The 24595-nt window shown below is 39.5% G+C and overlaps 1 protein-coding gene across 2 annotated transcripts in view; it reads left to right on the top strand.

Moving 5' to 3' along the window:
• The window catches only part of CMYA5 (cardiomyopathy associated 5), a 90110-nt gene that overhangs the window by 33207 nt on the left and 32308 nt on the right, over positions 1–24595 (top strand). Inside the window, exons 2-6 of one of the 2 annotated variants that reach the window (XM_032335872.1) lie at positions 1650–12093; positions 15269–15364; positions 16728–16961; positions 18730–18752; positions 23090–23208. In XM_032335872.1, the coding sequence (XP_032191763.1) occupies positions 1650–12093; positions 15269–15364; positions 16728–16961; positions 18730–18752; positions 23090–23208 (10916 nt within the window). The remainder of the gene's footprint in view (positions 1–1649; positions 12094–15268; positions 15365–16727; positions 16962–18729; positions 18753–23089; positions 23209–24595) is intronic. The other variant, XR_004283929.1, reaches the window with a different exon arrangement.

Here is a 24595-nt window from a genome sequence, read left to right as displayed (position 1 = left end):
CAGTATTTTTAAAAAGTTTCCTACTGGTGATTCTAAAATATGTCCAGAGTTAAGAACCACTGACATAAGCAGTGATTGATGATTAAAAATTATTAGTAAGGGACCTAAATTCTGTGTATGTTTTCAAAAAGTTAATAATTAATATATATGTACTTATTAATATATATGTACTTATATATTAATATATATGTACTCATATATTAATTAATAATATAATTATGTACTTATATATTAATACTTATAAAAATCCATACTTAATTCAACACTTATGCTTCATGGGGTTTTAGGGTAGGATGTTCTTTGTTTTTGTTTTTATTGTTGTAGAAAAATATACGCCAGTCGGTAGTTTGTGTTCATTGTAAATTGCAGCCATATTCTTAGAAGGTTACAGCCCTTGGAGTTTTAATCTTCAACTTAATGCTTATGAGATAATGGCAAACATGATTACCAAATTGATCAGGAATAGTAACACTGGAGGTTTTTAAACTAAGCCTTGAAGAAGAGATAGAATTTAGATACACAGAAAAGGTGGAGTGAGATGGGAGTGAGAATTGTAAATGGAGGAACAGCGTGAACTCCCAGGAGGAAGAGGTATAAGAAAACTTCAGAGAAAAGTACTGCAGTGTCTGAGACAGGGGCTCAATGGCAATTGAAATGGCAGCTAAAGCCATCAGTCTCTCGAGGGCAAATGCAGTCCACCTATAGCAGTTGAAAATGGCTATGCCCAGGCTCTGTTGGTCTCTAATCCAATGATGTGTGGAAGCTTGATTACAGATAATGTTTAATGAACACTAACTATATGCCAGACACTTTTCCTGAGTGCTTCATGTGTATTAACTAATTTAATCTTCATAGCAATGTGGAGAGCTAGGTACCGGCTTACAGATGAGGAAATGTGCAGCCTGTAGGTTGTTTTGGGGATGTCTCTATATTTTCTCCATATGTCCCTATGGCTCTGATCCAGAGTCCACACGATGTATTTACTGGGCAATGAATTACATAGTTAAAACAGAAATGTCCAAGGTAGGAATAGAGTAAAAGTGGGTACTTGGAAATAAGGTCAACTAGGGATCAGAAAGTTTGAACTTTTTACTATAGGTATGAGGGAATTATTGATATTTTTTAAGCAAGGAATGGGATGATGGAAAATTTTAGTTAAGTAGGTCTGGAAAGAGGAGTAAGGTAGGTTAAGGATAAGGGAGGGTGGGAGGTAAACATTAGGAAGATAATGAAATAAACTAGAGATGACATGATAAAAAGCTAGGTCAGGGTGGTGGTAGTAGTAAGAGAGATGGCACAGATGCCAAGTGCCCATTGTGAAGGTCCTGGTGACCACAGCGGTAGCCTGAGTGACTGGGTAAGCCATGGGAGGTCAGGGGGACAATCCTGATTAAGGGTAGGTGGTAAACCAAATCATTCCAGCCTGGGATGTGTTATTCTACTTCATATCCTAACTATAAGTTTTAAATTTTATTTTGCATACTTACCTATTTTTGATATGGATGACAATATTTATCTGTATACTCTAATTTCACAGTAGCCCATTACTTAGTAAAAATAGGATATTGACTTTTTATTATGTGTAATTAATATAGTGTTATTTTTATTATTAATATATGTACTATTATTAATAATATTACTTTCTTTAGATTATCAGACCAGGATGAAGAGGGCAAGACCAAGCAGAAGTGTATCATATCTGATCCCTCCTTTTCCATGGTGACAGTTCAACGGGAAGATAGTGGAATAACCTGGGAGACCAATTCAAGCAGGTCTTCCACTCCTTGGGCCTCGGAAGAGAGTCAGACTTCTGGTGTGTGTAGTCTGGAGGGGTCAACTATGAATTCTCCTCCAGGGAATGTTTCCTTTATTGTGGATGAAGTTAAAAAGGCCCGGAAAAGAATGCCCAAGTCAAAGCGTGGCTCACCATCACTGCGTCGGAAAGGCAACAAAAAAAGAAATTCTCTTGAATCTCAAGATGTTCCAGCAAACACAAAAGATAATCCTTTGATTTCAGAAAGCCAGGTACTAAGCACCCAGAAAGAGAAGTCCTTTGCTGGCATATATGATAAAACGAGAAAAAAGAAGACCACCTCAAATACACCTCCTATTACCGGGGCAATATACAAAGAACACAAGCCCTTAGTGTTAAGGCCAGTCTATATAGGAACAGTACAATATAAAATTAAGATGTTTAATTCGGTTAAAGAAGAATTAATTCCGCTACAATTTTATGGAACATTGCCAAAGGGTTATGTAATTAAAGAAATACATTATAGGAAGGGGAAAGAAGCATCCATTAGTCTAGAGCCAGATATGAGCAATCGTGATTCTAATATAGTTTCTCAAACAGGCAGATTAGTAGGCCAAAGCATAGAAGATGATAAAGTAAAACAGCTTGCTTCACCCTGGAAAGCTGCGTTCTCTAAAGGATCAGAGTCCTTGATCTCTTCATTCCGTCATGAAGATGAAAAGAAAATTTATGTTGATTCTCCACAAAAGGCCACATCTGGCACCGACCACATAGCTTCCTCTTTCGCAAGTAATGACACAGCAGAACAGGAAATACAGCTCAGTCCTCCTGAGTCAGTGCCACAACAGCCAGGTGATGAAGCAAAACTCTGTGAAATGGAGCCGTCCTCTCTCACACCTGATACATCTACACCTGGGTTTTTGGAAACAGCAAAGGAAGAATTTGAGCCTGATTCACAAGAAATTGTGACTTCAGAGCATGAATCTTCAGTCTTACCACCTTTAGTGGATGAGGTAAAGAAGGAAGATGTGTATTCTGTTGACCATTCCATTTCATTGGAGGCAGAAAAGGATTCTCTGGAAATAGGTGCACCAGGTCTGGCAGCATCCATCGAGGAAGATTTTGGCCCAGAGATGGAAGAGCTGGACCTGACTTCACCAGAAAGGGCAGAACCAGTCTCTGAACAACAAAATCCTCCTCATCTTGACATCAAAGGAATGGAAGAAGAAAATGTACCTGAGCCAACCATTTCTCTTTCTGAATCTCTAGTGTTAGATGAACCAAAGAAAGAAGAAGTTGAAACTTCTCTGCTGAGAGCTGCTACACCTGAACCCAAAGATTCTAATTTAGTGGAAGAAGAGATCATAGAACTTGAATATCCAGAGAGTCCATCTATTTCCAAGAAGCCCTTCTCGCCACTTCTCCCTGAAGTGGAGCAGAAAGAAGAGATCCTTTTACCATCACTGAAAACATCCACCAGGAGTGACCATGTCACTTCATCTGAAGAAGAAAGAGAGGAAAATGAGTCTGTTTCTACTGATTCTGCTTTTGTATCAGAGTATTCAGTCCCACGGGATTTGAACCATGAACTAGAGAAGCAAGAAGTTGAGCTAGTTTCTCCATCCACCGTAAAAGGTATATCTGAACATCCAATTTTTTCAGAAGAAGAGAATGAGGAATTTGAGCCTTTGGCCTCTGCATCTGAGCGCTCTCTCTCACCATCCACAACTGAGCAGACTTCTGAATGCCAGTCCCCTCTCTTTTCTGCAGCTTTGTCAGAACGCATAGGCCTGTCCGGAGAAGAGGCTTCAGAAAGTGGATGTTACACACCAGATTCCATATCTGCTTCTGAGTATTTAACTCCATCACAGGCAACAAAAGAGTCACCGATGAAAACAGTTGACCATAAATCCCCATTAAAATCAAAAGGTGTTTCTGAACACGTGATTCCATCAGAAGAGAAAGAAGACACTGGACCATATTCCTTAGATGTGGCTTCTGCATCTGAGCGCTCTTTCTCACCATCCGCAGCTGAGCAGACTTCTGAATGCCAGGCCCCATTGTTTTCGACTGCTATGTTGGAACAGGCAGTCATGTCAGAAGAAGAGGATCTAGGAAGCGAGCGTTTCGCAGCAGATTCAACCCTGATTTCCCAAAATGCAGTTCCACCAAATGCAACACAGGAACATCCAAAGAAAATAATTGATGATGTGTCCTTATTAGAATCAAAAGATGTTTCTGAGCATATGACTTTCTCAGAAGAAAAGAAGGAAAGCACTGGATTGTATTCCCCAAATGTGGCCTCTGTTTCTGAACATTCTCTCCCACCATCCACAGCTGAGCAGACTTCTGAATGCCAAGCCCCACTGTTTCCAACCCCTACATTAGAACAGGCAGTGATGTCAGAAGAAAAGGATCTAAGAAGTGAGCGTTTCACAGCAGATTCAACACTGACTTCCCAAAATGCAGTCCCAACAAATGTAATACAGGAATCCCCAAAGAAAATAATTGATGATGTGTCCCCATTAAAATCAAAAGGTATTTCTGAGCACATGATTTTGTCAGAAGAAAAGGAAGACACTGGATTGTATTCCCCAAATGTGGCCTCTGTCTCTGAACACTCTCTCCCACCATCCACAGCTGAGCAGACTTCTGGATGCCAGGCCCCATCATTTGCAGCCACTGCATCTGAGCATGTGGTCCTATCAGAGGAGACAGTAGAAATAGAGCGGTACACACCCTCCTCCACCTCGACTTCTGAATTTTCAGTACCACCACATGCAACACCGGAATCACAGGAGGAAGAAATTGTCCACAGATCCCCTTTAAACCTAAAAGGTGCCTCCTCACCTGTGAATTTCTCAGAAGAAGAGCAAGACATTGGACCTTTTTCTCCAGACTCAGCATTTGTGTCAGAATTCTCATTTTCACCCTATGCAACTCAGGAAGCAGAGAAAAGAGAACTTGAATGTGATTCTCCAATATGTTTAACATCACCATCTGAGCATACTATTTTGTCAGATGAAGACACTGAGGAAGTTGAACTTTTTTCTCCAGACTCAGCATCACAAGTTTCAATCCCACCATATAGAATCCCAGAAACAAAGAAAAATGAATTTGAGCATGATTCACTGGTAACTAAAATATCAGCTTCTGGATATTCTTGCCCTTCAGAAGCAGATAAAGAAGACCTCATGCCAACTGCTGCCACACCCACACCTGAGCACCTTGGTTCATCACAGAAGCAACAAGCCAAACCTTCTCCTTCAATGTCTGCTTCTAAAGATTTGATTTCACCATCTTCAACAAATAAAAGAGAGATCACAGAAGTTGAGCCAGATGCTCAAACAATCTCAACATCTATATCTGAATATCTCATTTTGACACAGCAGCAGAGAACTCAAGCATTTTCAGAACCTGAGTCTGAAGACTTGATTTCACCATATTCAACCAGTGAAACAGAGAAGGGAGAAATCCAGACTAGTTCATCAGTAGCTGCAACACCTGTTTCTTCACCTGCACAATCATTTATGGCAAAGGAAGATGCCAAACCTGTTTTGCATTCATCTCAATATTCAGCTTCACCTGATTCAGTCCATGAATTTCAGAAAGAACAAGAAGCCAAAGCATCACTCACTCCAAAAGCTGCAAATGAACAGATGGCTTTGTTAAAAGTTAAAAGTAAGGAAGAAACTGTGCCTGATTCTCAAGAAGCCACAGCACATGTATTACGGGATCAAGAAATGGAGCTTCAGCCTCCAAATGTTCTAGGGTCTGGGATGAAATATTCAGTTCTGCCTGACTTGGTAGATGAGCCAAAGAAGGATGTGAAACCCAATTTAGCTCCAACTGTGACATCTGAACTAGAACAGAGAATGTTGTCAGAGAAGGAGCCTGAAGTAATAAAACCATATTCACCTCTAAAGGACACATCTTTATCTGGACCTGAGATCTTATCAGCAGTAAAAATGCAAGTGAAACACGACTCTGAAATAGCTGGTACACCTAGAGTGTTGCATTCAGTTCCATCAGGAGTGCAAGTGGAAGCTAAACATGGGCCACCTGCCCCAGAATTTTCAAAAGAAATAGAGAGAGAAATCGCACCCAGTTGTTCAATAACCACAACATCTATAACTAAGCATGATTCAAGCTTACCCAAGTCAGGAAAAGAGGAAACTCCAACAGGTTTATCTTTCACCACCCCTATAGAACACCCAGTCTTAACAAAAGTAGAAAAGAATGAGTTAGGAAGTGGCTTTCCGTCACTGGTGACATGTATAGATGACCATTCACTTCTTAAAGAAGAAAAGATAGCAAGGAAAACTAGTTCTTCTCCCACTGAAACTGCTGCATCTGAACATCCAGCTTGGTCAGAAGCGGAGAAAGAAATTAAATTTGATTCGCCTGCAAGAATATCCTCTTTATCAGAGCATTCTTTGTCCAAGGTAGAAACTGAAGAAATTAAACCTGGGTTGCCAATAACCAAAGCCTCATTGTCTCAGCATTCAGATGTATCTAAGGAAGAGAGGGTGGAAAATGAACAAGATCGTTCCTTTTTTACAGTCCTTGACTCTGAACAACTGGTTTTATCACAGAAAAAGACTTCTGTGTCTGCCTCAGAGGAATCAGGGCCTGAACGTGTCCTTTTGCTCAACCAAGGTGGTGAGGTGAAGAAGAAAGAAACTGAACTTCCTTCCTCACAAAGCGTGTCATGCGCACCCAAACATATAGTTCCAAAAGACAAAAATGAGGAAATTGGAAGTTCTTCTCCTGAGTTGGAAAATTTAGTGTCAGCAGACTTAACTCTGACCCCCAGAGGTAAGAACAGAGAGATAGCAGAGCCATCTTCTACAGCTCAGGAAGATTTCCTGTCAGAAAGACAAGATCTTGCTCTGGCAGAGCTTTCATTGGAACTTGAAAAGAAAGACAAACCACACCAAGTATCAGAATTACCAAGCACTGCATCAGAATTCACTCGTAGTTTAGGCGGGCAAGATGGATCCATAGATGCAAAACAAACAAAATCTCCCATAACCAAAACAGGAGATTCTGTCTCTGAAATTTCAGAGGTTTCATCATGCCTAAGGGAGGAACCTCAGATTCAAGAAATTAAATCTTTCTCTCCCAAGGTAGTCAGCTTAAGGTCAAAAGAAGCATTGATGCATCTAGTTGAAGGAGACAGCCCTGAAGAACCTCAGCCACATACCTTTTCTTTAAAAGGATTATCAGAGAAGTTGAACCATTCGGCTGACATTAAGACAGGAGGAAAACAAGAAATAAGCCCATTACTATCAACAGGAAATTTGAAGACACAAGTGATAGGAGACATTGAAAGGAAACTAAGTGAAGAAACAGATCAACCAGATTCATTCCGTGTGCCCCAGAGTGTAACAGAACCATCAAAGATGGTTTCTTCTGACCTTGTGGAACAAGAGAAGCCCGAAAAAACACTTCATTCAGATCAAGCTGTTAAGTTACCTGATGTAAGTGGGTCTTTTGCAGATAAACAAGGTCTAGGTGTTAAACAATTTTCATTTCTGAAAGAGAGTTTGCCTTTGGAAGAATCAAAATCATTTATCACAACTGAGCTTGCAGACATTAAAGAAACACAAATGCAAGAGGCTCTTTTTGTTCCCAAGAATGAAAGCTGGATGTTGGAAAAGCCAGAAAGGGATCTGGCAAGTCAGCAAGAAGAAGGAATACTGGAATCTGTGGAGCTGGGTTCCTCCGGCAGTAATGATTTGAAGACAGGGCATCTCAAGGCCGCTCTGCTGGATAAAGACCATACATGTGAAACCAGAAAGCAGCTTCTGCCACATTCTGCAGAAGAATCTCCTTTATCATTAGGAGAGCCAGTATGTACTCTCAGTACCTCCAGTGGTGACATAGAGACCTTATCAACTAAAACTTACTCTTCTGAAGAAACAAAGCTGGCTCCCAAACCAAAATCTTTAGTTCCAACTAGAAATGTAGAGATAAATGAAGCAGAGGAGAAGCAGATTCTCCCTTCTGTGGGGAGTGAAAGTTTGATACTGGAGAAAGCAACCCCAGATTCTTCAAGACCTTGCAAAGAAGGCAGCCAGGAAGAAATCAAACCACTTTCTGAAAGAATCCATCAGAAACCAGTGTCTGACCCATCAGTGGGAGAGATCAAATCAGAAACTATTCCCTCTCCCACCAAAGCAGCCCAGTTCCTGGCAGAAGATGCAGAACCTGCCTTGGGCAAAGAAAAAGAAGCACACAGGAGTATATCTCCTTTACCTCGAGAGAAGCCATTAGAAGAAGCAAAAGTCCTTCAGTCAAATGTCGTAGATGATGTTAATGAGAGAGGGAAGTCAGCATCTGAGGTGAAAATATCCACACCAATAGAACCCCTCTCCTCAATGCAAGAAAATGAAGAATCTCAACTTGCAGAGCCACTTGAGGTGACACAAAAGTTGCCTAAGCAACAGAAGGTGGTTGAGCCAGGCCTTTCTGAGGAGAAAGGGAAGAAAGGAATATTATCTTTCACATCATGGATGTCCAGTTTGTTTTTTGGATCAAGCACTCCAGAGAAGAAAGTTGCTGAAAAAGATTTAGAATCTCAACCAAGTCCATCTGTAGAAAAATCATCACCTGTGACAGGGTCTGAAAGAACAGCTTCAGCTGACTCTAATGCAACCGAGAAAGCAGCTGATCGTCTGTTACCTGAGGCAAAACTTAAAACTGCTGAAAAATCCAGAGGTACTTCAGTTAAATCTGGTGAAGGCCAAGAGTTTGAAGAAGAAAAACCCACATCTTTATCAAATGTAGAAATTTTACAACAGCCAAAATCCAACTCTGAGGTGTCTAGTGAAGATTATAGGAAAAAAGAAATTCTAGACTATTCAGAGGAAATGGACCTAAACTCAGTAGTTGCTTCTGCTGATGGTGATAAACATCTTGAAATTCAATCTTATCCTCCCATGGGTGAGAAATCCATTGTGGAAGAAGTGCAAAATGCTGTTCCTCTTCATATCACTGATAGTAAAAGAGCCCAGAAGCCAGAAATTTCTGATCCATCTAAATGGAATGTTTCTACTCTTAAGAAGGAGCCAAGAAGTGATCAAAGAGAAAAATTACTCTTTTCCTTTGATGCAGTAGATAAGGTGCCACAACAGCCAAAATCAGCTTCATCTGGCTTCACAAGTAAAAATATCACAGAGGAATCAGAGAAGCCAGAGACAATAATTTTGCCAGTAGAAGAATCTAAATGCAGTCTAATTGATCTGAGTGAAGACAGACTGAAGAAAGAAATGCTAAAACCTACTTCCTTGAAAACTTCTGAAGAGGAAACAAAACTCAGGCCTGTTAGCCCAACTGAGGAGAAAGGTGACTTGATAACCAGATCATATTCTGTGGCAGAAAAGAAGGTGCTGGCTGAAAAGCAAGAAACTGTGGCCCCATTAGAATTTAGAGATAATGAACTAGGGAAGGCACAAACTATTAAATTGGAAGAATCAAAAGCTGTAGCTGTGTTGCAGCAAGTCTCCCAAAATGAAGACCACACAGAAAGATATACAATAATGAAGCAGGAGAAAGAAGAAAAACCAAACCAGTCACAGGTATTTCCAGACGGAAAGCAGCAGCAAGAAATACAGCCTTATTCTGTGAATGTAGTCAGGTCTAAGCCTGAAGAATCAGATATCTCCTTAAGTCCTCCTTTGGATGAAACTCAGCCATTTTTATTAGTTAAAACTGTATCAGTTACTGAAAAATCAGAAACTATGCTCTTGGAGGGTCGCCCAGAAATCAGGGAACCAAGAGCAGTAGGAGTTCAACCACATCCAAGAGAAGAAAGTAAAGTTTTGGTGGAGAAAATCAAGATGTTCCTTCCAGCGGATCTCCCTTATCATGATGAAAAAGATAACTACTCTTCACCTAAGGAAGGAAATCTGATAGTGGAAAAGTCAAGCAGGGATATGGCAAGTCACAATGAGGAAAAGGGACATGTCACAGTGGCAGAGCCATCAAAAGGTGGTTCAATAGATGCCACAAAAGAAAGTACGAAACAAGGATCTCCATCTAAAGAATCTGAAAGGATTTTAGATCATCATTTTGATGAAACAAAGAGCTTAGGAACCCCACCATATTTGTTGTCATCCGTGAAATCACAAACACTTGTTTCAGGAACATCTCCAGAAATTAATGCAGTGAAGAAACAAGAAATACCATGGTCAGAATTGACTCCAGATAGGCATACAGTCCAAACTATTCAAACATCTAAAGATCTAACATCTGAAATGTCTAAGCAATCGGTTCTTGCTTCAAAGCACCATATGGAGGTTGTGGAAGATACCCATGTAAGTGAACCACACTCTTCAGCAAGCAGCAACTATGCTCAGTTTATAAAGAATGCGTCAGCAATCAATGCTGGTAGAATTGTTCCTCATAGAGAAATATCCAAGGAGCCTGAAGACACATATGTAAAAGGGGAAGACTTCACAGTGACTAGTAAGCCAGCTGGACTTTCAGAAGATCAAAAGAGTGCCTTCAATATTATTTCTGAAGGCTGTGAGATATTGAATATTCATGCTTCTGCATTTATTTCTTCAGTTGATCAGGAAGAAAGTGAACAAATGCAAGATAAGTTGGAATATTTGGAAGAGAAGGCTTCATTTAGAACTATATCCCTTCATGACAGTAGTGAGGCTGTTCCTTGCCATAAAACATTAAAGAGTGAGTTAGAAGATTCCGATCAGGTTATATCACTGCAAGAAAATAAACGAAAGGAATCTCTTAACACAAAACGGGAGGTACCCACAGATTCAGAAACTGATGATTTCACCTTTAATCAGCCCACAGCTCCCAGTGATGAAGATTATTTTGAAAAATACACATTGATTGATTATAACATTTCCCCAGATCCAGAAAAGCAAAAAGCCCCATGGAAATTAAATGTTGAAGTGGAACTCCCAAAGGAAGTTACACAAGATACTGTCTCTTTCCCAGAAAGATCAGAGGAAGGTGCCCTGGAACATGAATATGACTTGGTGAAGTTAGACGAAAGCTTCTATGGGATGGAGAAGGATTACAGCAAATCATCTCACCCAGAGACCCAGAAGCCTTTGGGTATTCAGCAATCAGCTGACAGAGATGCTTCAAAGAACATAAATAGAGATGTGGACTTAAAGTCACCTGGGATGCCTTTATTTGGTGCAGAAGAAGGAATTTTGTCACCAACCCAGATCTTTCCTACCACCACTAAAGCCATTAATCCCGAACTTCTGGAGGAGCCACCTGCACTTGCATTTTTATACAAGGATCTGTATGAAGAAGCAGTTGGAGAGAAAAAGAAGGAAGGGGAGACAGCTTCTGAAGGTGACAGTGTGAATTCTGAGGCATCATTTCCAAGCAGGAATTCTGACACTGATGATGGAACAGGAATATATTTTGAGAAGTACATACTCAAAGATGACATTCTCCATGGCACATCTGTATCTCAAAAGGACCAAGGCCAAGGTCTGGAAGAAAAAGGAGTTGGTAAGGATGATTCATACAAACTGATAGCTGCAGAAGGGGAAATTTGGGGGAGGTTTGGAACTGTTTTGGGGGAGAAGAGTCTGGAAGAGGAACAGAAAGCTACTTACAGGGAAGAAGAATCAGTATGCCATGTGGAGACCCTTGACAATGAAGCTATGCAGGAGAAAGCTCCCATCACTGAGGAAGTCACTGTGGTTACCCAGAAGGTAAGCTATGCAGTTCCATTTGAAGACACCCATCATGTCCTGGAGAGAGCAGATGAAACGAACAGTCAGAATAATGAAGCAGCAAGTGCAAGTCCAGAAGTCAATCTGAACGTCCCAGTACAAGTGTCCTTCCCAGAGGAAGAATTTGCATCTGGTGTAACTGGTGTTCAAGAAACACTGCAAGAAGAATCTAAAATAATGGTCCCATCTGAGCCAAGTGAAGACAGACTCCGCAGTAGCCCTGTTCAGGATGAGTATGAATTTGCTGAATCCCTGAATTATGAAATGGTTACTCAGGACACTTTATCAGAGGAACTGTATTCAGAATCCACACCAGAAGACGTGTTATCTCAAGGAAAGGAATCCTTTGAACATGTCAGTGAAAATGAATTTGTGAGTGAGGTGGAACGAAGTATGTCTGCTGAACAGAAAGAGTTGGGTGGAGAGAAAGCAGAACAGGAACAATTATTGTCAGAGTCAGCAACTGAGAAGGAACAAAAGGAACCGAAAAAGTCCCAGATCGACACATACTGTTACACTTGCAGAAACCCAATTTCTGCTGTTGATCACATGTTTGGCATGCACAAAGACCATGAGGTTGCAACGCTTGATACAGCTATAAATGCTGTAAAGGTAAAAAATATTTTAAAGCATATAAGTACATAATAATAATATGTTTAATTTCTTTTCATATTTTCTCAATTTAAGAAATACCAATATTTGATATATTCATATTTAGGGATAATAGTCTGAAAGAAAGATAAGAATTCTTCCCTAGGCATTTAGTTAACATCAATTTAACAAATGTTTATTGGGTATACACTATGTACCAGGCATTTTTCTAGGTTCTGGCAATAACAGTGTTCTGGCAATAACAGTGTAAATAACACAGGGTCACAAACTTTGAGGTGTTTGAACTTATGACAATAGCCCTTAACATTATCCAAAAAAGCCAAATAATTTTATTTTTATTTTTTAAAGATTTATTGATTTATTTGAGAGAGAAAGAGTGAACGAGCGAGCGAGAGAGAGAGAGCAAGAGCACAAGCAGTTGGGGGGCAGAGGGAGAGGGAGAAGCTGAGCAGGGAGCCCGATGTGGGGCGTGATTCCAGGACCCTGGTATCATGAGCTGAGCTAAAGGCAGGTGCTTGACCGACTGAACCACTGAAGCACCCAAGCCAAATAATACTACATTGAAAAATATGCTTTTTTTTGAGCATAGAACACAATTTATTTTCTATTATCTACACTATCATTCTTTAAAAATACACATTTACATTACATTGAGCAATTTCACTGCAGGTTTTATAAAATATTCAATACAGCCATTTTAAATTTTGGTTTTCTCCATATTTCCTTTGGGTATGAAATTGATATTAAAAGTGATCTTCTTTCTATGTCTATAGACTCCCAATGTTAAAATGTTAAAAGTTAGTCACAACACAAATCGTTTTGCATGTTATTGTAAATACTCTACTTCCCCAGGGATACTACTAGAAGTCAAGCATTTGGTCTTTGAGATTCTTATGTTCTTTCAGTAGCCTCCTAACTGGAATTCCCACCTTTCTCACTTTAAGCCATTCTCTAACACATTAGCCAGAATGATCTTCAAATGCAAGTATTCACAAGAATTGAGTACTTATTATGTGCCAGGCACTGTTTTATGTTCTTTATATAGAAGATAAATTTTACTCCTCATAACAAGCCTGTCATCATCACCAATTTGCAGATAATGAAACGGGCACAGATAGATTAAGTGATTTGCGCAAAGTCATGGAAGACAGACTAAGATTGGTACCCAGGTCTATCTGATGCCAGAGCTCATGCTCTTGACTGTATATCCATACTGCTTGGCCCAGTGCCTTGTTAATGGTACAGCTTGCAATATGATTATTCAGTTAGGTCACTGTTAAATAATGGTTAAGCCCATTTTGATTTCAAAAAAATGACAGAATCTTGGCATTTTTCCCCCCAGAAAATTAAATCTTCTCAATCCTGTAACATTTGTTTTGTTTCTCCAGGATGAAATTTTTTTGAAACTTTACCTGGTAATGTTTGGGGGTAGAGGATGGAGCAATTTTTTTTTTTTTTAAATGAACTCTCAGGCTTTTGAATGCTTTAACACTGGTGAAATGTGCCCTATTCTGTGATGACAGCTGTTGTGTTAACTGACAAGTACTGGGCGCTGTCAGCAGAAAGAAGACTCGATTTTTTTCAGCTTTCTAATTATGTTTTATTCATCTCTGAGTTTAAGAAGTTAAAAAAATAATTCTGTCTAAATATTATCAATGTAAAACAAATTTCAAAAGCAAGGAGATATGTCTCCTGATTTAAAACTATTTTCAAGTTTTTTCCCCCTGATCTTCTCTAAGCAGTATAACCAAAAGAAGAAAGAAAAAAGTGGAAAACTAAAGCCAAAGAGAGCTGCTTCATTTCGTTAAATCAACTATGAAGATTAAGAGTTGGTTGGCAACTCTTAAAAATTAGAGATCAATTTAAAGAGTTATAACTTGAGAATTCTCTAGCATCTTGTGAGGAGGCCATTTGTGATTATTCAGGAATTGGTGGCTGCATTCAGGATCATCCAGGTCCTTACTTCTCCTCCTCTGCCATTCCCACTGTGGTGGCTTATTTTTTGTCACTGATTTTCTTCCTTCACTCTTTCCTTCTTTCTCAGCATTTATTGACCTCCCATTCCATGTGCTAATCATTGGGAATGAAAACAAAAAGAAAGGAAGATGAACTTGCGGCTCCCCCCAAATCAATACAGCATTGTGGGAGCACAGTGTTCTGCAAAAGGAACCTTTTGGGAGTGTGCAAAATGGTGGAGTAGGACCGAGAGGGATAACCGTCAATAAGAGAGAGTTTTTCATCAATCAAGGGCATGGAGGACATTCTAGAGATAGGGAATGCCACATGAAAAAGCACATAGATGAGAAAGAGTTCAAGGAAAGATGGGGCTTGGGAAAAACAGGCAAGGGCTATAGAGCAGACCCCAGATCCTGAAGGGGCTTCCCTCATTCTGTGGATGGTGAAGATTCTGAAGGGGCTTCCCTCATTCTGTGGATGGTGAAGATTCTGAAGGGGCTTCCCTCATTCTGTGGATGGTGAACGAGGCAGCTGAAGCTCTGTTATTTTTGTTGTTTCTTGTTATGTTTAGTGGGATGGATTACAGGTGGGTTTATAACCATGGCTAAGATAGCTACCATCTTCCCCCACCCTCCATACATTTTCTAGTTGGCTGTCACTCCTTGAGTGTTTTTAACCCTTTGAGGGTTACTGGAACCTTTAGGTCTCTTTGTAGACAGTTTTTATCATTTAATATGCTAAACTTCTGGCCTGGTGACATTCTGATCCCCTTCTTGGGGTTGGGGATCCAGACATAACTGAAGCCATTGGTACAACTGTGAGGAGAATATTTGGATATGCTGGACCAGCAAAAAGTCTGCAGTCTTAGGTGACAATACGTAAAAATCAAGGCTTACTAAAGAGAAAGAATTCAAATCCATAGTTTACTAAAGCAGGTACGCTTTGAACTTACCCACTCAACACGAAGTCCTTCCTCTTGCATGAGAAAATAAACTTTGTCTTGATCTCACTCTCAAACCTCCTAATTGTTTATCAGATAGAATTATCTACAGTCTGTTTAGATGAAGCAGCAAAGAAAATTTAAAGACTGATTTGTTAGTAGACACGATACAGTAAATCTCTACTAAGCATACTAAATTTATAAGGAAATTAGAGCTCCTTGCTTGAAATTCTTTTCCCAAATGTCATATACTAAGCATATCTTAATTTTTTTCTTCAGGTCCAATTAGCAGAATTTCTTGACACTTTACAAGAAAAGTCCTTGAGGATTGAAGCCTTTGTTAGTGAGATAGAATCTTTTTTTAATACCATCGAGGTAAGTTACCATATCCATTTTACTTCGACCTGGTTTGTTCGTGTCATTACAAGGAAATGATTCTGAGACGGAAGAATCTGAATTAGGGATTGTGTGTGCATATGTGGTTTGCTTCTGTTGGTTTGGTTCCATTAAAAATGAAGGTCTTTAAAATCTTCCATCTGTGTGTAATCAGTGAAACTACTTCCTTTCTAAAGATAAACGATTTGCCCTTGAAAAGATATATCCATCTATTGGGTGTTAACTATGATAGGGCAAATGCTTGGCATGCTTTATCCAATTTAATCCTTATAATAACCATACAAGACAGGTGTCATTAATATTGTTCCTATTTTATAGATAAGACACTGAGAGTTAAGTGTATTACCCAAGGTCATAATAAGTTGACAGTAAGTTGAGAGCCAAAATCTGAATCGATCTGAGTTCTTATTTGCTCCTGTCCTTTACCAACTTGCTCTGCAGAAATGCTCAAAGCCACTGCCCAGTGTCCCATGCCCAGGACAAATGGGTGTCTCTTGTAGTACCATTGCCTATGATGAGTGCATGCCCTCCTAGCTGCCGGCCCTTGCTCCCTCCGCAGTGAAGGGAGGTGGGGCGCCATGCTCCATCCATATGTAGAGATGGCCCAGGCATCCTCACTCGTCACCCAGGAGTGGCGGATGGGTCCCCTGCAGAAGGCTGCTGCATAGTTTCCCTATCACTAGGGCAACTCCTCGTCCTAGTTTGCTTGAGGGGGAGTCTGCTCAACTCCTGTTGTAGATCAGCTAATACCTGCTAATTATTTCTAGTATCCTCCAACAAATATCTGTTTGAGTGAGAATGACTAGGCATCTGGATTTGTCCAGGTGGGCAATAAAGTTTCTCTTAACTGTGGTGGAAATCACCCCCTTGCTGGAGAGCCCTTGTGGATGCACCTCGCTGTCCAGTATCCAGCTGCTACCTCCCTCATTCGAGGATTTTCAGGAGTGGCGAAAATGGCAGTAATGAATGGGGACCTTCATTCACTGTGATGCCCATTTTCAGTTTAAGCCTCATGAGTGCAAGGGAGCGAGTCTTCCACACAAATCTCTCTCTCTCTCTCTCTCTCTCTCTTTTTTTTTTTGGTGTTTTGTTAACTAAATCCTTCCTGATGATACTCTTAGATGGTGAAGTTTACTGCAAAGTGAACTATGGCAAAGAGGGTTGGTAGATTGGAAACTTAGATTGTGCCCATCATCTGTGATTCTTTTATCAGGACACCAGAGGTCAATTATTTGAAAGGCTGATATTTCATTTAAGAGAAAAGAAAAGAAAAAAGACGTGAAAACAAGACTACTTGTTTCATTCAGAAATGGGTTTTTTTTTCCTTTTATTTATATTTTAGGAAAACTGTAGTAAAAACGAGAAAAAGCTAGAGGAACAGAATGAGGAGATGATGAAGAAGGTTTTAGCACAGTATGATGAGAAGGCCCAGAGCTTTGAGGAAGTGAAGAAAAGGAAGATGGAGTTCCTGCATGACCAGATGGTCCGCTTTCTGCAGAGCATGGACACGGCCAAGGACACCTTGGAGAGCATTGTGAGGGAAGCAGAGGAGCTTGATGAGACCGTTTTCCTGACTGTAAGCACCAGTTAAAACAGGACCAGACACCCTGCATCTGTTTTCCTCACCTAAGTCTATACTTTGGAATTCACCTTTCAATATTTCCCAAGATCATTTATATTTCTCCATAGGGTTTATATAATTCTGATACTTAAAAATGATTAGGGCATGCCTGATGCCTATGGAAAAGGCCCAGAAAATCCTTAAAGTCTTTTTTTTTTTTTTTAGAAGATTTTATTTATTTGTCAGAGATGGAGAGAACACAAGCTGGGGGAGCAGTTAGGGGGAGAAGCCGGCTCCCTGCTCAGCAGGGACTTGATGCCAGGACCCCGGGATCATGACCTGAGACGAAGGCAGCTACTTAACTGACTGAGCCATCCAGGCATCCCAAATCCTTAAAGTCTTGCCACCCAGTTAAGGGACACATGGGAGTTAGGTTAGGTATGATCCATTCACTGTCACGTGGATTGGTCACCTTCTCAGGGGGAAGGAAAGCAGCCTGAAAACCTTACTTGGGCTTTGCTTTCACTCTGGGTACCAGCCTAATCTCCAGTGTCTGGCGTCCTCATGCTGGCCTCTGGGTTCATCCTTTCCACCCCTACTCCCTAATCTGAAGTGCCATCTCAGAAGGACCGTTCCCTCCAGGCTTCATCAGGTGGCTGTGGGTAACATTCCAGTACACTTGCAGCATGCCAAAGGATGACATAATGTGATGCCTCTCTCAGGTAACACATCGATATTTTTACAAGGATCTTCCTAGGGACCAGATTCCCTAATTCAAACATATCTTATGGACCAAGAGTCCCTTGGGTGATCCTCAAATGGCACCAACAGAGGCAGCTCTTTGCTCTCTTTCTTCTCTAGAACATTCAGGAAGATACTGGTTCTGCATGGAACCTGATTTAAAGAGGGGTAGTGTAGGCCAGTCCCGCACCTAATTGTCCCACTGGCGGAAAGCACCATCTTATGATGAGCGGGGACCTCCCTTTCAAAGCTCCCCAGTCCTCCCAGCTCTCTAATAAAGTCTGGAGATAGAATGAGGCAAAATGGAATAATGTTAGGCTTCTGATTTGGGGATCCTTCCAGCCAGGACAAATCTGAGTGAGGTGGACATGGCAACCTCAAGAGAGAATGAAAATCATTCAGTCGCTTTATACTTAAGGCAAAGGTTGGTCTTTGAAAATTGGGCAGCTCTTGTGAAGTCTAACATTAATGAGGTTCTTTGCGTTCCCTAAGAAACTTGCTTTTGTTTAATAAGAATATTTTCTTCCTAGGACAAATTGTAAAAAAGAAAGCATTTTTTTTTTTTTTCCTGCTTAGAAAAGTAATATGTATCCATTTTAGAAAATTTAGAAAATACAGAAAAGCACAGAGAAGGTGTCACCCGGAGATAATTACTGATTACATTTTAGGTATATACCCCACATTGAACAAATGTAAGTCCTTTTTCTTGCTTCGGAGAATTCTATTCTGGAAGCCAAGCCACTTGCTAATGAGTAGAGAAGAGCAGCATAAGAATTCATTGCTGGCTTTGCTTATCATAGAGAGCAGAGCAGAACTGGAAACTAAAGCCCCCTCCATTCTTGCCCAATCCCCGTGCCCCTTCTGAGCATTGATTTCCTTGCTGCTGGGGCTGTAGCCATCCAGAAAGAAACAGCCTCCAGGAAGCTAAAAAGTTATGCGTTTAGAACATGCATAATCTTAACGCTCTTGGTTGGTTTTTCTTTTTGTTGTTAATTAGTCTCTCTCTCTCTCCCTCTCTCTCCTCTTCTCATTCCCTCATAAGTCGTTTGAGGAAATCAATGAAAGGTATATAAAACATGGCACAATGTAGTGGTGACTGAGAATAGCATGGTTGTATGCTTTATTTTTAATATTTTGATGCTTTCTAGAAAATGAGCTGCCAATTAAAAAATACATAATTTTACTGAGCTACTGAATTTTCACTTTTAGACACTGTGCTTTTAAAAGCTAAACGACAGCTTTGAAAGAAAATTGCATGTGCTTTAGTTAAATAACAATTATCATAATGTAGATTTTTAACTGCTTCCTTTAGATGTGTTCTGTATTTTCAGCCTAATCTGGACCATCTTAACTGTCATTGCATACAGAACATTGTGTAGATGCTTAGACTTATTGGCTAAATATGAGCATTTGAAAGAATCATTCATTTTTGCTTTGAGTAATTTTATGACTTATGTAATCTTAATGGAATGTTCTCTCATTTTCTCTTCAAAAGATAGGCATGCATTTATCTTTTTGCTCAGCTAATCTAAGTGAATCTTCCTCTTTTGATTATGTTTTGTCTTTGTTGCTGTTGTTAACACTCAATCCTAGGGAAATTTGTCATTATCTTAAAAGGCAAAACACTCAACAAGAAACTAGGAAATATTGTCTATAAAAACACATACCATCAGATCTATATTTATCTTCTGGAGCATCTGATTTTGAACTACTCATACTGATCTGACACGTTTTCCGTTTTGCCTCAGAGCAAGACTTGAGGTCCTTCTTACTAGTTAAGCTTAATGTTCTTATCATTTTTACCCCTTTCATGTAAATTTTTAAAACTGTAAATGGTAAAGTTATAAAATTGTGAGCTTACTTCACAATGCCACATTGCGAGAGTGCATAAAGCAAAATAAAAAATTTGTATTTGTGATACACTAAAATACAGAAACCTGACTTTTTTAGGTAATGAAAACTGCACAGATAAATCCTGTTTACCTTTAAAGACAATCTGTTAAACAGAATATTGTTGATAAGTCTTAAGAAAATAACTTGTATATTAATATTGGCATTAATCAATAAAGGTCTTATTATAGCAGCTCTCTCATAAATCAGATTACCCAGGGAGCTTTAAAAAGTGCTGACACCTGAGTCTTACCTCTTGAGATTCTGGTTTAATTGGTCTGGGAGATGGCCTGGACATTCTTTAAACTTCCGAGGTGATTTTAATGGGCACACAGAGTTGAGAACCTTTGGTTTCTAAGGGTCTGTCCTCTGGCACAGTGGTTCCTCAGACTGGCTATCTTTGAAATACTGGGGCAGTTTGTTAAGCTCAAGTCCCTGGAGCCTCACCTCAGATCCCAGGTGGGACTCCAAGGTGGGATGAGGGCTCTCCATGTTTGCCAGGAGACCAAGGCTCTTGAGGCAGGCCCGGAAGCTCAGACCCAGGCTTTGCCCCCAGTTTTTTTAATTTATTTTTTTATTTTTTAAAAATTATGCATTTCTCTAAGTATTAATGATTTCTATTTTCATTTAAAAAATATGGATTCATAGTGCCATTTCAAATATACTGTACAGTGTAGATAGATGCATTATTTGCTTCTTTGTACTTCATCTACTCATGGAACGTACTGATTGACTGGCAGGAAAATTTGGTGAACAAAAAATTGCACATGCTTGTCCCTTAAGAAATGCTGCAGTACATTTTTTTTCTCCACCTTAGAGTATTAACTTGCTAATATGAATTGGCATTCGTTTAATTCTAAATACCATTTCTTTGGTTTCATGCTTGAACTTGTTCATCCGTGTGTCATTTTACTTCATTATTATTTCATTGTCCATTTGACAATGAATTAATCTCTGCTAAAGCTGCATGAGACCTCAAGGAGAGTACCCTTGGGATAACCATTATTTTCTGTGGAGAAAAAAGACAACAAAATTTGGGATTTGAGATTTAATGAAAGCCCTGTTAGACAAGGGTACATACACGTGGCACACACACACACACACACACACACACACACACACACGGTGAAGCTTAATTGTTTCAACAAAATGAAGGCTTTTGTGTCCTTTTAGAAGACAACTTCTACCACACAGTCTCAATGGTATTCGTGTTCCTTTCCATGAGAAGTGCTTATTATCTAGTTGTTGGTTTTTTTAACCTTTTTCTTTTTTTCCCCCTTCATATGGTATCTCTAAAGACAGTGCTTGTCTATTTAATGATTTTTTTCAACACTGAAAATGCTTAAATTAAGGAATGCTGTCAAGCATATTTAGACTCAATATTTGCATATTTTGAAAAACACATTTGCTTAGAAAATGCTGGTCTGTTAAGAAGGTCCATTTTTTTTCTCTCTCCAGTTTGCTTTTTTGTGTTATAATAATGAAAAAGGAGAATACCAATCATTATAGGACCTGCTTTTAAAAAGATGTTCACTTGCCCTTTCATATACTGATGTTGAAATTGAACAGGTCAATGTGTACAGGAAAACTCAAACATTTTATTGGTGGTATCTACAACCAGAACTTTTGTGTTTCAGAAAGTCTCCCATCTAGTCAGTGATATGTGTTGACTGGGCTTAGTATATGTACTAGTCAGCATTGTTCATTAATTTGGAATCTGTCATCTCCAGCCTATGAGCCCCCAAAGCCTTCATTTAAGCCCTTGGTGTTTTCCCTCAACCAGAGCTCCCAACCCACCTCATTATGCCTCTGATCTGCATATTTGCTTTGATCCTTTCTCACACTCCTGCCTGCATATTCTTACTTCTGTGGCTCTCTTTGCCTTACAAGATAAAATGGAAGCTCTTGGTGAATATGAAAGCTCTTCACAAAACTCCTTTCCATTTGTTCTCTGTCTCCATTACCCGGTTCTCAAGGCACTGGTGGGCCCCTTGGGCCCTCAGCTGTGCCACACCCTCTCACAGCTCTGTGCCTTTATTCAAACCATTCTTCCATTTGCAACACCCTTCCTTCCTTTCCTGCCTCAGGAACTCCTACTCATTCTTTAAGACAAAGCCCCAATGCCACCTCTCTTGGAAGCCACTAAGGGACCCATTTCTCCCAAATCAGATGATAGTAAATTTTATTATTCCTAACACTAGTAAGTATAGTGGACACTCCTTAAATATTTCATTTACATTTTATAATCTCTCCTCGCACTGATGAAAACATTTTACCACACCTGAGATCCCGATATTCTCACCCAAGTGAAATCATCCTCTCTTCATTAAATATTCATTAAATGCCTGCTGTGTGCCAAGTAACACAGTACAATACAGTGGTGAACAAAACAAAGTCCTCTCCTGCCTGAGACTATATTCTGGTGAAGTAGAAAGACAGAAACAAATAGGTTGTGATAAGTTTGAGGAAGTAAAATTTAACAGAAGTAAAGGTATTAGGGACACATAGTGTTGTATGAGTAGTATACTCAGGACTGGCCTCTCTGAGGAGCTGATATTTGGACAGAGATCTAGGTTAAGTGAGGAAGGAACCATACAATATTTAGGAGAAGAAAGTTCCAGCAGACAGTGCAAAGGTTTGGAGGTGGATCTGTGCCGTCCAAACCAAAACGTCCAGGCTAATGAAGCTGATGGATTTCCTCAAAGCTTCCTTAATTGCTGGAATAATTCTTTTCCTCTGTGAGCCAGGTGCCCAGAGGAGAGCTCCTAACAAAATTTTAGGCCCCTCGTGCTAAAGTGAAATGCTTCTGCAATCTCTCCTTCCCTTTTTCCTCTTCGAAGTCAACCTGTTTGTTTTGTTTTGTTTTAAAATCCAGTTTGTACCTGGATACAAATGCTAAGAGTTAGCATCCCTCCTAAAAGGGTCATGAGTATATAAAAGCTGTTGATTTATAAACTGTGGTTTGTTTAGTCTTTCAAGAATTTGGAGACTTCATCCTCCTTCACTGCTGTATCCCCAGTACCCAGAGAAGTGCCTTGCACATAGTAGGTGAACATAGTTTTTGAAAGATTAAGTAACGAGGAGTGTAGTTGGGAGGGTTGAGAAAAGCAAGGACATCAAAGAGTGTGTGAATTTCCAGATGGGCTCACAACCTTTATATCCTTCAGGAAATAAAGAAAAAAAAAATAGTCATTAAAATATAGTAAATTTCAGGACTAACTTTACAGATGCAAAATTGAGACTGTGTAGTTTGATGGTGTCTATTCAGATCTCAGAGTAGAGACATGGAATTTCTAATATTAACCCATTACATGAAAGAATCCTAAGAATAAATAGATTTTAGACCTATCTTTCTAGACTTCAAAACACTTTCACTCCTGTTTGGCTACAGTGCCTCACAAAACCCACCACCACCACCACTAACGAGAACCACCTCATTTTAAGCAAATATTTCTAGCTTTCCTTCTGTACGTTAATTTCTTGACTTACATAAAAATGTTTTCCCCCTATAGGTTGCTTTCTGCAATGGAGAGCACTGCTTCTTTAGAGAAAATGCCTGCTGCGTTTTCACTTTTTGAACATTATGATGACAGCTCAGCAAGAAGTGACCAGATGTTAAAACAAGTGGCTGGTAGGAATTTTAATATATTAATTACCTCAATGAAATTTGGTAGTGTTTCCTTGTTCATTTTGTATACGTTTTTAAATTAAGGTATAGTTGACAATGTTATGTTAGTTTCAGACATATCACATAATAATTAAAAAATTCTGTACAGTAAATGTACCCTGCTCACCAGGGTAAGTATAGTTACCATCGTCACCATACAACGTTATTACAGTTTTAATGGCTCTATTCCCTATGCTGTACTTCTCATTTGGGTGACTTACTGATTTTATAACTGGAAGTCTGTACCTCTTAATCCCCTTCACCTATTTCACCCATTCCTGAAGTCCCCTCCCCTCTGGCAACCAACAATTTGTTCTCTGTATTTATGATTCTGTTTGTTTTTCTTTGCTTGTTCGTTTGTTCTGTTTCTTAGATTCCACACATAAGTGAAATTGTATGGTATTTGTCTTTTTCTAACTTATTTCACTTAGCATATTACCTCCCAATTCCATCCATGTCCTTGCAGATGGAAAGGTTTTGTTCTTTTTTATGGCTGGGTACCCAGTGGTGGAATTCCTGGATTGTATGGTATTTCCGGTTTTCATTTTTTGAGGAAACTCCATGCTGTTTTCCACAGTGGCTGCACCAGCTTACATTCCCACCAACAGAGCCCATCAATATCCAAAATCTCTACATTCTTGCCAATATATTTTTTGTTTTGTTTTGTTTTTTCCCTTTTTCATACTAGCCATCCTGACAGGTGTAAGGTGATATCTCGTTCTGGTTTTGATTTGCATCAGTGATGCTGAGCATCTTTTCATATGTCTGTTGGCCATCTGGATGTCTTCTTTGTAAAAACTATTCATGTCCTCTGCTCATTTTTCAGCTGAATGATTTGGGGGTTTTGGTGTTGATTTGTGTAAGTTCTTTATAAATTTTGGATATTAACCCCTTAGATACATTATTTGCAAATATCTTCTCTCATTCTGTAGATTGCCTTTCTATTTGGTTGCTTGTTTCCTTCATGAGACAAAGTCTTTTTATTTGGGTATAATCCCAATAGTTTATTTTTGCTTTTATTTCCCTTGTAAAGTTTTTATATGTAAGGAGATATAACTGGGGGGGGGGAACCTTCTTAGTTGTAAAAATTAAAAGCCAGATTCCAAATCAAAGCCCAAGACGAGCATACCATTTCAGTTATAATCTGCATTTCCATCTGAAGCTCTGCAACTGTCCTGGGATACCGAGGAGTTAGGAGGAAGCAGCAATGGAACCAAAGGGTCTCATCTTCTTTTGTTTTCTCCTTGTAAAATAACATTTCCCTCTCTGTCTTCTAGAGATTATTTGCTTCACACCAGCAGTCAGTTATAGAAGGAAAAATAAATCAAATATTTTCATATGTCTTGAACAG

This window comes from Mustela erminea, chromosome 3 (genome assembly GCF_009829155.1).
Source record: "Mustela erminea isolate mMusErm1 chromosome 3, mMusErm1.Pri, whole genome shotgun sequence".
Classification (NCBI taxonomy): Eukaryota; Metazoa; Chordata; class Mammalia; order Carnivora; family Mustelidae; genus Mustela; species Mustela erminea.
This window is presented reverse-complemented; position numbering and strand designations above follow the sequence as displayed.